The 15579-nt window shown below is 40.2% G+C and overlaps 1 protein-coding gene across 1 annotated transcript in view; it reads right to left on the bottom strand.

Annotated features, from left to right (window-relative positions):
- The window catches only part of LOC134679858 (zwei Ig domain protein zig-8-like), a 645620-nt gene that overhangs the window by 563711 nt on the left and 66330 nt on the right, over positions 1-15579 (bottom strand). Inside the window, exon 2 of the mRNA XM_063538769.1 lies at positions 7332-7466. Coding sequence (XP_063394839.1) covers positions 7332-7392 — 61 coding nt within the window. The 5' untranslated portion in view covers positions 7393-7466. The remainder of the gene's footprint in view (positions 1-7331; positions 7467-15579) is intronic.

Here is a 15579-nt window from a genome sequence, read left to right as displayed (position 1 = left end):
ATTTTATTAATAATTTTCAGTTACGGGCACTATATATTTTGAATTTTGGTCGTTAACATATTTCATAATTCAAATAAGTATAGGGGCCATAGAGGCAGCACATTGCACCGAGGCCAAGAATGTTTGGTCACTAACCTGCAGCAACACGGACCCGCCTGCCAATCCTTGCTCGCAGAGGCAATGGGACGAGCCGCTCTGCCGTCTAGTACGGAATAATCTCGTTGATACGTCAACTAGTACGGCGGAGCGAGCTCGTCTCCTTGCCACTGCGGAGTGGGAGTCGGGTCTGTGGCTACAAGCCCTACCCTCTCCATCCATAGGGACCCTATTGGACAACACCACCTTCAGACTGGCGACTTGTTTGCGCATAGGGACTGTAACAAACGTCCCCCATCACTGCCGTTGTGGTGCCATGGTGGACAAATTTGGACATCATGGACTTTCCTGCGGCAGAAGCGCCGGACGCATACCCAGACACGCCAGCATCAACGACGTCATCCGAAGGGCCTTTGTCAGCGTCAAAGTCCCGGCCATACTCGAGCCCGTCGGTTTGGCTAGGGACGATGGCAAGAGGCCCGACGGTATGACGTTGGTGCCTTGGAAGATGGGACGGCCTCTAGTCTGGGATGCCACATGTGTTGACACCCTCGCGCCGTCCCACCTTCCGGGCACCAGCAGAGATGCTGGTCATGCCGCGTCCATGGCAGAAGACCTCAAACGCCGCAAATATGCCACCCTTGGCAGTAGTTATATTTTTGAGGCGTTTGGGGTCGAAACGCTGGGGCCGTGGGGGCCAAGCGCGCGCCGTATGTACAGGGCCTTAGCGGAGCGCCTTATAGATGCCGCAGGAGACCAGAGGGCTGGCCAGTATTTTGCTCAACGCATAAGTATTGCCATACAACGTGGCAATGCGGCCAGCCTTCTGGGCACACTGCCTATCGGCAGTGACTTGGGGGACGTTTTTTATTTATAGGCTTTTATTTTAAGTTTATTTAGTTTAGAGATAGTTTGTATTATTATTTGTAAGCTAATTTAATGTTTTATATTTACTTAATTATTCATGTATGTTTTTATTAATAATATAATAAGTATTTTATCGTAATCGATTCAGAGGTCTCGTATTGTGTACGAACGATGTTAAACTTTCCCCTAAAACCATGCAAGTATAATTACCAAAGTTTATGAACTTGCAAGTTTGAACTGTTCATATATAAGTTCCGTATTTTACTATTACAATAAATTAACTTTAACACGTTCGCGGACGCTCAGTCACACCAGTTGGACACCTAAATTTTGTATGGAAATATTGGGACTGTTATAGCATTCCTGTCACTACAAATATATCTTTTAGGTTTGTATATGACGCGTAATGCTATGCAAGGCGAATGCTATGCAATCCGCGTCAATATGAAGTATATTTTTTATACGATATGTGACAACAAATGCTATACAATTCGGATGCATAAGCATGTCTGTCACATGACGTAGTCAAGATGGGATTTTATATGACATCGCATGTTATAGCATTCATACATCGTGCTCGATGGACTTGATGGCTGAGACTTCTGACTTCCTAAGGGCGCGATTTTTGCTCTAAAGACTCATTTGCTGACCTCTTCAAACAATTTTCTTCTTCTGTTTTGTTCCCTCTTTGCTTATCATTGTAATATTGAGTCCATCTCATACATGCCCCATGCCAAGCACGTTCGCTGTTCATTCGACCTCAAATTATGTGATACTACCTACAAGTTATGCGTTGGAGACCGGCTCTAATCTAAAGGCCCAGTCATGGGTCTCATAGCATGTTGTACAGAGCCGAGTTGCAATGTTGAGCTCTCTTAAAATGAGAGGTTTGTTCTTCTAGCTGTCCAAGGTATACGCAGCATTTTACGCCAACACTACTTCTCAAAAGTGTCAATATGTACCGCATTACACTTTTTCAGTTCCCTGTAACGCACCGCCGCGTTAAGTTCTGGACGTAAAGCGTCCACCACTTTTCCTGCCAAGCGATGATTCACCCAACTTTATATTCTTTTTCGGATGCATCTGCACCAAATACAAGGCATGAAATATACACAAAATGATACCACAAATGCGTGTCATAAGGTGCTTACCTTGTGGGAGGTGATCATCGAGCGCCAACAGGCTATAATTCACAATTATATGACCAAAACTATGACTAGTAACGTAATTATTTCAATAATAGGTATACACATTCATGCCTCACTTTTTCACATTAATCGTTATCAAAATTTTACTGTAGTGTAATTAACAGCAAGTAAACACGTTTGTTTATTAAAACACAATGAAAAACTTAAAGAAATTGTAAGAAAAACATTAATTACGATTTTATAAAAATACGTCAAAATCGCTATCGCGCACGAAATTGACCCAAATTACATGTGTCCACTCCCAGACGCACCTGCCGGGCTACTAAGGGAGCTGCCATACAAAGACGAATGCTATAGCATCCGCGTCACAGAAAGGGGGGCCAATTTGGAGACGTCACAGGATAAATTTTAACTTCGATAAAACTATGTAATATGGCAGTACGCATTATTTGACTCTGGTGACTGGTAGAGGAAAAGTTGATGAATAATATTATACTGTGGTTAAGCGGATTGATAAGCATTTCAACGAAGAAATTTAAAAAGAATAACGGATGCAATAGCAGCCGCGTCACCAGGAGGAGTACAAAAACGGATGCTATGCAATCCGCGTCCGCGAACGTGTTAAGAGGCTTTTCGGTGAAGGAAAACCTCGTGAGGAAACCTGCATACATCTGCCAAGAAATTCAAAGGTGTGTGTGAAGTCCTCAATCCGCATTAATCCACTCGCGCATGAGAGGAGGCCTGTGTCCAGCAGTGGGACGTAGGTATATCTGATATAGGTATAGGCTGAATTTTTGAAGTAAAATCTTCTTTAGCGGCGCTGAGCACTTTTTGAGGTGGGGAAAAATGATAAAATCGAGACAGCGTAACGCGTAACGCATAACGTAACGCTGACGTCATGTGTCACGGACAATGTTATTCACCAAAGAACTTTAGTCATAATGTATCGACATTTTGGACTAGTCATTGAGTTTTCACTTCTGTCGGCACTCCCGGAGTGCAACTTGTTTTTTTTTTTAGGCAGGTAGTGAAATGAATACTAGTAGTCGATTATGAACTTTAAATGTGCTTTTCAAAATTAAATCAACCAAATTGCCGTTATAACGGCAATTTTTAATTACGTATTAATTATCATATTTCTAATTACATTCGCAGTTTCAATTAGTCCATATTTTAACGAAGCTACTATCAATTAAATATTTATGGCATGCGAGCTTCTATCGATCCGAAAGCGATCATAAGTAGTCCAAAGCAAATATATAATATAGTAAGTACTTAATTAAAAATAGAACTATATTTAAGTTAAAATGACTTTAGGAGTGGAATACTCAATATTACATGTCTATCGGAGCAAAATGACATTTTTATTAACCCTTTATTTGGCAGAAAACACACAAAGTGTGAGTTCAAAGACAGTGAAACCTCGGTAAGTCCAACCTCGATAAGGTGAAATCCTTGTTAACAAAAAACAAAATGCTATCCCCTTTTCTATGTAGCCCAAAATCCCTATAATTCGAAATATTTAACGAACGATTACCTTCACATTGATGTAGTAAAATTTTTACCTCCATAATAGAAGTCACTTCACATGTGAACTCCCCGTGAAGGAACCCAGAGCTCAAGGGTATTCGTAACAAGCTTATAACACGTGAGAAATGCGACCCGCAAAGGTCCGAGAGGTCACTAAATCAAATCACCTCGCAATACTGTACGGGGGAGGGTAATATTCAATATCTGAGCGCGATATCATCAAATTTCAAAGGATATTGGGTCAGTAAAGTCCTGAAACTATGTTCCCATAGCCAGCAGAAACAGCGAACATTCGCCTCAGGGAGGGAGGATACAAAACGCGATAAAGATATATGTACAAAAAGCGAGAGTTTAAAGTGTTATACATGTTTAAATTAGATTGCAACGGAGTGGCATTGTAATGCACATTGGGCTTTAAGAGGTTATTAAGCAAAGCTTGAGCGACGGACCGTATACGGTTATAACCTATAGTAATGACTTGTAATGGCTCCTCTACATGATGGGCCAACGCTGGCCACTCCAAGGGACGCATTTATGCGTTAGAGGGAGCAAGTGATATTGCTATCTCATTCTACCGCATTGCTGCGTCCCTTGGAGTGGGCGGCGTTGGCCCATCGTGTAGAGGAGCCATTAAATGATGGTAGTCTATGCCAAACAGTGCGACGAATATAAGATTAAATACGAGTGTTTGACAGATCTCGAGGCCACCTTACACTAGATTGTCCAAAAATTTGCCTCCGCGCCTTCGCTACTGATAACAACACGGCTGGTCGAGCCCCGAACACCAATGTTCCCAAGTTTTCACGATTAAGTAAATTTTATCGAATTTATTCATGCACCCCGGCCCGCCCCGCGTTTTTCAATTTCAATAAAGATGGTTCGATGGAGTGCCAAGAAAGTTTTCGGATAAAACAATTTACGAATTATCATATAACGTGTCCGCCGGCTGTGATGGTGTAATTTCGTCTGATTGAAATGGCACTTAGTAAATGACATGCACGCGAGCCCCTTTATCCGGCTTCTATTTCATTACGTTTATAGCGACATTAGTGATACTATGTGATTTAGGAGGATTACCGCTTCCGCCCTTTCAGAGGGTGATTTTGTGGAATACAAGTTGTTAAGGTTTATTTTAGTGATACCTTCAAAATTATGAATTAAGTGTCACTAAAGAGTAGGAGAAAAATCTAATTTTAGAAGAAGTTTATTGCTCTAACATTAATATAATAGATCATGAACTATTCATTCTATTATTAAATTGTATTGATTACCTGTAGAGTGGCTCACTATTTGTTATAATAATTTAAAAAATCATGACAAAAACATCAAAACTTTGGCCCTACCTTCAATTGACACTGTCTCGTTTTCTTTCTCACCCACTACTCAATCGGAGGTTAGGACCATTATTAAGTCCATTAAGTCAAAAGCTGTTGGTTGCGACGACATCGGTCGGTATATGATAGTGTCTGTCCTTGACTGCGTGCTTCCCATGCTGACTGATATTATTAACTTCTCTCTCTCTAACGGTGAATTTCCGTCGCTTTGGCGCAAAGCATTTGTCATACCTCTGCCTAAAACAAATAATCCTTCGTTGGTTAGTCAGTTCCGACCTATTTCTATACTCCCTTTTTTGTCGAAAATCGCTGAAGCGGTGGCTCATAAACAGCTGTCAAGGTTTATTTTCTCACACAAACTTCTGAGCCCCTTTCAGTCTGGTTTTCGACCGGGACATAGCACCTGTACCGCACTGCTCAAAGTGACAGAGGACATCAGGCGGGGCATGGAGAATCAAATGGTCACAGTACTTGTCCTCGTTGACTTCTCAAATGCTTTCAACACTGTCGACCATGAGATCCTCCTTGCCCTACTTGAGCACCTCAATGTGTCGCCGTGTGCCTTAAAATGGTTCTCGGCATATCTGTGTGGACGTCAGCAAGCAGTACGTGTCGACCGCATTTTGTCGGAATGGTGTAACTTAGCCACAGGTGTACCACAAGGAGGTATTCTTTCACCCCTATTATTTTCTATATTTGTCAATTTTATCACTCCAGACCTTCGCTGCTCGTACCATCTCTACGCCGACGACCTGCAACTCTATGACCAGTGTAACATTGCCGACCTTACTGCCACCATTAATAAGCTAAATCTGGATCTCAGACACATCCAACATTGGTCTGAGAAGTTCGGTCTATTCGTTAACCCCTCCAAGTGTCAGGCCATTGTCATAGGCGGCGCCCGACAGCTCCTTAAAGTCGATATTACACCTCCTGTATACTTTAATGGCACGCCTATTCCCTACAGCCAAAGTGTAAAAGACTTGGGTGTCTTTCTGGATAGTACCCTGAGCTGGAGGACACAGGTAGCCGAAATTAGCCGTAAAGTTACTGGTTCTCTTCATGCACTCAACAGGCTTAAACACTTTTTACCAATTAAAACAAAAATATTGCTCGTACAAACTTTAATACTGCCAATAATCGACTATGGTGATGTGTGTTATCCGGACTTAAATGAAGAGCTCCTGGATAAATTAGATCGTTTAATGAATAATTGCATTCGTTTTGTTTTCTGTCTCCGTAAATACGATCATGTCTCCTCATTCCGCTCTAAACTTGGCTGGTTTCCTATTCGTATTCGTCGCAAAATTCGCATGCTCTGCACCCTTTTTTCTGTTCTTAACGACCCTCAGTCCCCCGAATATCTAAAATCTTTCTTCCACTACTATGGTGTCTCTCGTGTCCGTCAGCTTCGCTCTTCTGGCAATCTTTCTCTGTCTATACCATCTCACCGAACTGGTTATATGTCCGATTCCTTCTCAATTCAGGCAGCTCGCCTTTGGAATAGTCTCCCTGTCAAAATTAAACAGTGTCCGAACAGATTTGCTTTTAAAAAATCCTTAAGTGAGCACTTTGCTGGCAGTACTGGAAAATCTTGAATGTTTCTGTTTTGTAAGTTCATCTGATTTCATATGTATGTATGTATGTATATGTATATGTAAGTAGGTATATGTATTTGTATCAATATTATTTATATTTATGTATGTTTATATTAGTGTATTTATTATGATTGTATTGTGTTCGTACAGGTACCTAATTGTATCATCTACTACCTACTTTTTGCACCGCCTACAACTTATCTGCTTTGCCTAAAGGTTGACTGGTAGAGAATGCCTTATGGCATTAAGTTCGCCTTTTGTACAGTGTATTTCCTTATGTGCAATAAAGATTAAATAAATAAATAAATAAAACTATAGTCTGTCAAGCCATTTCCGTCAGTAGAAAAAAGGGGCGAATTAAAAAAAGTGTAAAACATTTTAATTTCGCAATTTCGCGCGATTTCTACTGACAGGGTTTTTGACGTGATAACGTCAATCGATGAACACCGGTAGCATGCACAAAAAAGTGTCACGTTGTGGACAGATCTCCATGGTATCGTTGTGGACGGATCTCCATGGTAACGTTACGGCCACGTTTTTTTAGGACGTTATCACGCAAAATTATCGTCCGTAAACCGACTTTAGACAACCATATTTTTTGGCAGTCTTTAGTTATAACTAAGGGTAACATTCCATTTCCAACGACAGCTGCACTACTGTCAATTTTACTATGGAAATTGACAATGACGACGCGACGCGTTCAGTACCGGTAGTGCAGCTGCGGTTAGAAATGGAATGTTACCATAAACCACACTAACCTGGAGAGAAGTGCGTCAGCAGCAGCAGCGCGAGCGCCGCGGCGCGGCACCGTTCGCGCATCGCTTCACCTCCACATGCCCGGCCACTACACTAACACTCGCGCACTTGGCTCGCAGCTCTACACGGCACGGCACCTGCAACAACACGGGTTACATTATATTATATTATCTTTAGTACAAGTATAATATCATTATTACAAGTATATTTTTAGATACTTATTTCAATTAATTTTTATTTTTCAATTGACATGTCTCTAATTTCTGTTTATTTTTTGGATTTAATTTGACATTGTGTAATAACTTAAATTATTTATTGATAGGTAAAGTAGGGGAGACTCTGTAGTACTATGTTAAAATTGTTTATTTTATTTTTATTATTATCATTTATTATCTTTGACATTGTGTGATTTTATGATTTGCTATTTGAATATTTTGACATGAATAATATTTTGTGATATATTTACGAGTATATACCATTGTATATAACTACTGTTTATTGTAATTTAATTATTTACTTTGTATTCGACGATCGCTATTAGATAAGTAATTGCTTCTGTATTTTTTGACATTAACTATGAAAATTGTAGTGAGAGATCAATAAATTAAAACTAAAACTATAGTATAATCACAGAATAAATAATAGTACTGGGTACAGAAGACTCACTCTCTAACAAAACGCGTCTGTTACGATAAGCACAGATATGGCCGCTAGGTGGCGACAACGCCACGCGCGGCTTATGGCTTTCCCCAAAATTGGGGTGGAACGGATGTACTTTTAGCTACCTGTAGCAAAGCGAAGAAATCGTGGAGTGACCCACGCTTGCTATAATTCACATTTACTATAGAAAACGGGTATTTATACTATTTATCACTTAAATTCCATAGGTATACATATTTCTCCGTGAATATAGCACATATATGTAAATATCCCATTTTCAATTCAATAACATTAAAATGTAAATAATGTTCGTTCAAAAACATATAAAAAAATGAGTAGCTTTCGAGTAAAATAAAATTAATTAGTTATCAGAAAATATGATGCAATGTATCCAATTATTTTTAATGATCGTTCCAAACGAGATTAAACCGATCTTTTTAATTAACTTCATATACAGTTAACAAAACAATCTTAAAATATATCAGTTTATGATTTTTTAACTGAAAATCGTACTGTTCAATGCCTTACAGAAAACAATGTGAATTTCTTATTTATTATAAGCCTTATTGAGCTTACTATGATAAGATTGTCCTTACACTGAGAAAAAAAATCGTTTAAAACAATTGAAATGGCATTAACTTTTAATGCTTTAAACAGTTCCATATATGAGCCGATCGAAGCAAGCAGTAAAGTTTAGGTACTGTTAGTACGTTACGTTACCTACGTACGTACATTTGTTTATATTGTATGTATAGCAGTTAATCTTAATGAAATCACTTTAATGTGTGCTCGACAGATCATATTTTTTTCATTGTATAGGTTATATTTTTATTTATTTAATCACCAATTACATCAATATTATTTTAGCATTTAATTCCAAGTTTATTCCGCTAAATTACGAACATCACATAATTAGAGTTCCAAAATAAATAAGAAGCGGACCAGAAATAATTAGTGCCGGGCGAGTTGCGTCCGCCATATTGGAATTTCAGGGGGCTAATAAAACGTTCCAGGGACTTCCTTAACTTAAAAAGTAGGAAAAACGGGATTTGAAAACATGCGTATTCGAAGTTTAGTTATTAGATCTGTTTCCGATATGCTAATGACTACTGATCGGTTAGTGTCAAAAGTAAAGTGTTATGGTTGAAAAAATGTCTCAAAATACGATGATCAATATATTTCCGCGATTCAACTACCTAATTAAAGTTTACGTTAATGTAAATAAGAATTCTAAAGTGGTCTAAAGTGGTTCATTGGAATCAACGTACAGTTGCCATCAGATATATCGGAACGGCGTAGGTGCCCACAAATATCTGAACACGCCTCTATTATCAAGGCGTTAGAGTGCGTGTTCAGATATTTTGAGCACTTCGGCCGCTCCGATATATCTGATGGCGAATGTACCACAAAGTGACGTTTAATAAATAAGCAATATTACCTTTGAGACTGCTTAAAATGAAGGCGCAAATTTTCGCCCGCTAGCTCTTTGATGTGCCCGGATTTTATAACGACAGACGGCGGCAAAGTAAAACAAATTATTCATATAAGTTTTGCTCTCATCCTAATTTTCAACGTACAATTTCATTTAATTAATCGTCATAAAATTCAAAAATACCCATGTCACCGATTAGAATCATCAATTTCCATCATTCTCAGTTATTTTTCGACACTTCGGCTTTTCGACCGCTATCACCGAAAAAACCGATATCAGCTCTTTCGCGACGAAAAAATATTAAGTCTGATAGGTATTTTAGTTAACTCGTGCGTAAACCTAACATTTCGTGACTATTGGTCCAATATAGACATTTTGCAATAAATTTTAGTTTGGTTTGATTCGCTAAACTGTTGATAAATGTTTAGGAAATAAAATAAATCGAGCGAAAGAAAAACTAAATCGAGAGAATGAAAACTGAATGGGCATATATTTAGGGCGTTCATTCAGAAACCAGGAATTTGAATGTAGAAGATTTGGATTCGGTACCTACTTTGATTCGTGGGGTAACACTGATCATCGAGTTTCTGAACGCGCTCGTAATAATGTAGTAGGTATAGTTGGTAAGGCCGACTAAGATCTGGTCAGACAGGGCAATCTCTCTGAAGACAAAGGTTGGGCTGGTGAGGACACTGGTGTTCTCAATCTTCCTCTATGGGGCTGAAACTTGGACCCTCAAAAAAGCTGACCGCGTACGGATTGACGCATTCGAAATGTGGTGCTGGAGGAGAATGTTACGCGTTCCTTGGACAGCCCGCCGTACGAATGTGTCTATCCTACGCGAAGTGGGAATCACCCTGAGACTATCGACGATCTGTCTACGCAGAATCTTTGACTTCTTCGGTCACATAGCCAGAAGACACGACACTCTGGAGAAAATGCTGGTGACAGGAAAAAAAGAGGGATATCGAAGAGGAAGAAGTCCTATGCGATGGACTGATCAAATCAGTGATAACTCCGGCAAGAAAGTTCACGAGGCCATTCATACTGCCGAAGACCGAAACACGTGGAAAGCAATCGTTCGAAAAGTAATTTATAGAGGTCACGACCCTCAGCTATGAGGAATACGATTCAAGGAGGATAGTTGGTCAAACCAATTTGTCAGTAAGAGCCAGGAAAACTATACTCATCCTTTTCTTTTGGGTGCTAGTACTAGTGTAAGACAAAGATAGTACCTATGATTTTATCTGTCTATGATTGAAATGACACAGTCCTTTGACAGACTATAATTTTATTAAGGTTGTCACCTGGGTCACACTAAATTCTAATATCAATTCATTTCAATTATCCAAACATGTATTTTTTGGAAGTTATAAACCCTTATACCTCAATAGGCCATTTACTAAGCACTATAATATAACGTGCTATGTAGAATAGTTCTTCTAACAGTTCTAACAAACTGAAACAGTTAATTCAACCAGGCACCTACCATAGATTCATATACATATCGTTTCAGATGTCATAACCGTTTTTCACAGGATGTAAGTATTAAGAATTTTGAAAACAGAACTCTTGAAATAGCCGAATTCAAACAAAAGTCCGTTAAACAACCGCCTTTTAGCCGCCTTTGTGACCGCGATCCAACCACGCCCACATTCCATTCGCGAACGAGTGCTGGCGAGTCGACGGTCAACTGGCTATCACGGTCGGAAACGAGGCTTCCGACCAATGTGACCTTGCTAGTTTTCGACCGTGTAATAATCATAATCATTTGTTCAATGCATCCATGGTATTTTACAAAGGTCTTTAAGGTCTAATAAGTACAAAAATGGACCCTACTTAGGTGTAGCATATTCTTACCCAGTGGATAGTGTAGTGTGTGAATATTGGCTTACAACAAAAGGAAGACAAACTTAACATTTTTCATTAGTACTTATACAAGTTTTATATTTCTTTTATAATAGTTGGTATACCACCAAATTCTCCTTGAACCGTCAGAAGTTTGAATAATACAGCCTTTATAAACAGCTTTTTTTAGAGTAAACTGTATAAAATCATATATAATAAATAAATTAATAATAATTTTTCAATATAAAACTTTTTTTTTTTTTTATTATGCATGGGTTTACTCATGGCCACAGACTAGCCGAGGCGTAGACGTGGCCTACGATGGAGCGAGCTCGCCCAGAAGGTGCCTGTTCACTCTTGATTTGAAGGTTGCCGGGTTATAAGAGCACGGAAACAAATACGGGCTAATAATTTGTTAGAATAACAAATTATTAGCCCGTAGGGCTCCTTATGAATATCAAAGTGACAGCTCCCCTGAGCATTCAAGTACCTCACACGAGGCAAAGGGAGTTAAGTGAGAAAATTTAAATTTCTTAAAAAAATTCAGGGCCACCCCACACTAGCATCTTTTGAGCGTCGGCGTCTAGTCAGCGCTATGGAAAATGGCGTCGCTGTGCAGTTGCGCCAACGCTGCGTCGAGCAGCAGCTATAGAGTTGACTGGACGCCGACGCTCGGGTGACGCTGGGTGTGGCCAGCCTGAGTGTGGGGCCATGGTATAATAATATACTCCGTCTGGTACTCTCTTCCCGTCTTTTCTAGGTCACCTGACTGACACAAGCCTAAGTCATCATGCGACAGCGCTATATGATAATATGCGATAGCGCTATATATAGCGGTCATGTTATTGTGACGTATAGGCTTGTGTCACTCTGGGAAGAGAAGACCATGTTTTATTAGACTATGGGGCTCTCAAGGTCACACCCAATAATACTGGTTACCCTAAGCATTCGTCTCGCTAAGCAATGGGAATGCGCATCCAGATTCGCTTTGAGAGAGAAAATTAAAAGTTTATTTCGGTGCAATACCGAGAGCCGGAATCACAGTACAAAGAGATTTGGAGCAGTCTTGCGAACGTTTCAGCGCTTTAACAGCTGTAGTGGACAGAGACTAACTATATAATCAAGGGAATGTTCATTATAATTACTAGGTTATTATTAAGCAATATTTTAACCAACCAATATTCTTTAAAGATAAACTTGTATTTTAATACATGTTTTTTGCGATTCAAGCAACTCATACTAGGTACACTACACCGGTTTGGTATTTTTTTTTTGATAAAGGTAAGCATTTGACTACAATCTCACCTGATTGTAAGTGCCGATGCGGTTTAGGTTGGATCATGCTTATTAAGCGCTTAGCACATGATACGATACGCCCGTCGTTCCGATATGCGAGCGGGATGTCGCTATAATACGCGCATAGCGTTGTGTCACTTAAACATCGGAGCGACGTGCGAAATATATCCAATGTGCTAAACATCATACATAAGTGATGTCACTGATGTCTCTATTTCACTTACAGTGGGCGGGAATAGATTTGCAGGGTGAATTTCATTCCACTCCTTAACCGTTCACACTCTTTAGTTAAGTAGTCCTGATTAGAGATGCACCGGATATCCAGTTACTATCCGGTATCCGGCCTATCCGGCCATTATTTTACTATCCGGCCGGATACCGGATAGTGACCTACTATCCGACCGGATACCGGATAGTAGCATTGCTTGATTTCGGAGTAAACAAATTGGATTTAAGAAACAGACACTGTCATAATCGTACTTGTTTATTATTTTAAACCAATTTAATCATTCTACTGACTTGCACGCGCACTCATTTCGAACCTAGAAATGAGTCCGCCCGAACGTTTACTAGGAAACAGGTCAAACCTGCAGATATACGCACCTGAAAAACCAAAATGTAGGTATAGTTCCGATGGCCGAATATTCGGCGGCCGGATACCGGATATTCGGCCTGACCATCGGCCTGACCATCATACGGTATCCGGCCAAACAACTATCCGTTGCATCTCTAGTCCTGATTGCCAGAAACCGGAATCGCTGCTCGATATACCCTTGCAACTGGCAAGTGGCAACACAGGTTGTTTATCCGCCATAGCAACACTGCACACTGTTTGGACAGACGTGTTGGTTCCGTTGCCTGCTAATGGATCTCTCGAGCGAGTTGGAGTATTTGAGTGTGGACTGCAATGTATTGAGTAGGCAATCATTATAGGTAGGTATCTATTATGGTAGCCTGTTGACAAGCAGGCCAATTTGAACGTACACTGACATCGGAATGATATTTGAATCATATTATTAAGCTGTCGTGCGTCTCGCCCGCGCCAATAGATGTAAGGACGAGTACGAGCGAAATGCACAATAACTGAAAGAAAGACATCAGCGTCATTATGGTATCAGTGCATGTTCAAATCGGCCTGTCTTTCGTATTGGACCGGAATCATCGCTACTCAATATGCCCTTGCATCTGGCAACACAGGTTGTTTATCCGCCATAGCAACACTATTTGGACAGACGTGTTGGTTCCGTTGCTTGCTAATGGATCGCTCGAGCGAGTTGGAGTATTTGAATGCGGACTGCAATGTATTGAGTAGGCAACCATTATAGGTAGGTATCTATTATGGTAGCCTGTTGACAAGCAGGCCAATTTGAACGTACACTGACATCGGAATGATATTTGAATCATATTATTAAGCTGTCGTGCGTCTCGCCCGCGCCAATAGATGTAAGGACGAGTACGAGCGAAATGCACAATAACTGAAAGAAAGACATCAGCGTCATTATGGTATCAGTGCACGTTCAAATTGGCCTGTCTCTCGTATTGGACCGGAATCATCGCTACTCAATATGCCCTTGCATCTGGCAACACAGGTTGTTTATCCGCCATAGCAACACTGTTTGAATAGACGTGTTGGTTCCGTTGCCTGCTAATGGATCGCTCGAGCGAGTTGGAGTATTTGAGTGCGGACTGCAATGTATTGAGTAGGCAATCATTAGTACCCGTACCATGAGGCATTCGGCGAGATTCGGAAAATAATTTAGAGATTCACTAGATATGAAATAGTAAAAATACGTGACGTTCCACGGCAAAAGGTACCACTGCCCCGTCTGAATATTGGAGCGGCGTTAATAATAGCGTAAGCGCCAGTCGCCATAAGGTACCTTTTTCCGTGGAACGTCACATAGCTTTACTATTTCATATCTAGTGGATCTCTTATTTATTTCCCGTATCGCGCCGACTGTGTCAAAACTGACATTATATGCCCGCCGGTCCTATTTTCCCGCACTAGTGTGTAAAATAGCACTTTTCGTGCGTATGTCAAAAGTTTAAAGGCCATAAGTACTGTAAAACTTTGTACGATACACGTCTGAATAGGTAATTAGAATTTCCTCATTTCCGCACTTGTATCGTAAATAACTATTAAAGTTATCCAGAATATGCCGGCTGTAGAAGATAACGTTTGTACTTATGAAATATTTCTTTCCCAAGCTGAAACGGCGACCTTCGCTTTCGTTTGGTCAATAAAAGCTCTTCTTCTTCTTGGCGTTATCCCGGCATTTTGCCACGGCTCACATAGGAGCCTGGGGTCCGCTTGACAACTAATCCCATGATTTGACGAAGGCACTAGTTTTTACGAAAGCGACTGCCATCTGACCTTCCAACCCAGAGGGGAAACTAGGCGTTATTGGGATTAGTCCGGTTTCCTCACGATGTTTTCCTTCACCGTAAAGCGACTAGTAAATATCAAATGATATTTCATACATATAAGTTCCGAAAAACTCATTGGTTGGTCAATAAAAGCTAATGCTAACAAATTCCATAACGCTTCCATCCAGCCACCATGAAATTTGGCACGTGCATTCAATTTGCCAGTTTACTATGAAGAACAATACAATTTTATTCAATTTGTCTTAGCAACTTTGAGAAAACAAAATTGGCCGGAAATTTTATCTCAAGTTGTACTTAAAAGTTCAAGCAGCCGAAATATGTTGGCGGTGGGATATCCACAATGACAGACTTATTGTTAAATTAATAAAAAACCGGCCAATTGCGAGTCGGTCTAGCGCACGATGGGTTCCGCACCACTAAGCAAAAAACGGCAAAAATAGCACGTTTGTTGTAAGGCTCCCATACAACAAACGTGCTTGCTGAAATGCTCTTAAAATCGGCCTGCAAGTAAACATGAATACTTTCATCATTCAAGCTGAAATCACAAGGCACAAAGATGGAGGTATTCAATATTGTCATTTCATCATTCGCATTGTTCTGAAATGAAAATAATGAAATGATAATAT

Source organism: Cydia fagiglandana, chromosome 3 (genome assembly GCF_963556715.1).
Source record: "Cydia fagiglandana chromosome 3, ilCydFagi1.1, whole genome shotgun sequence".
Classification (NCBI taxonomy): domain Eukaryota; kingdom Metazoa; phylum Arthropoda; class Insecta; order Lepidoptera; family Tortricidae; genus Cydia; species Cydia fagiglandana.
The sequence above is the reverse complement of the archived record's forward strand: the minus strand, read 5'-3'. Positions and strand labels throughout refer to the sequence as shown.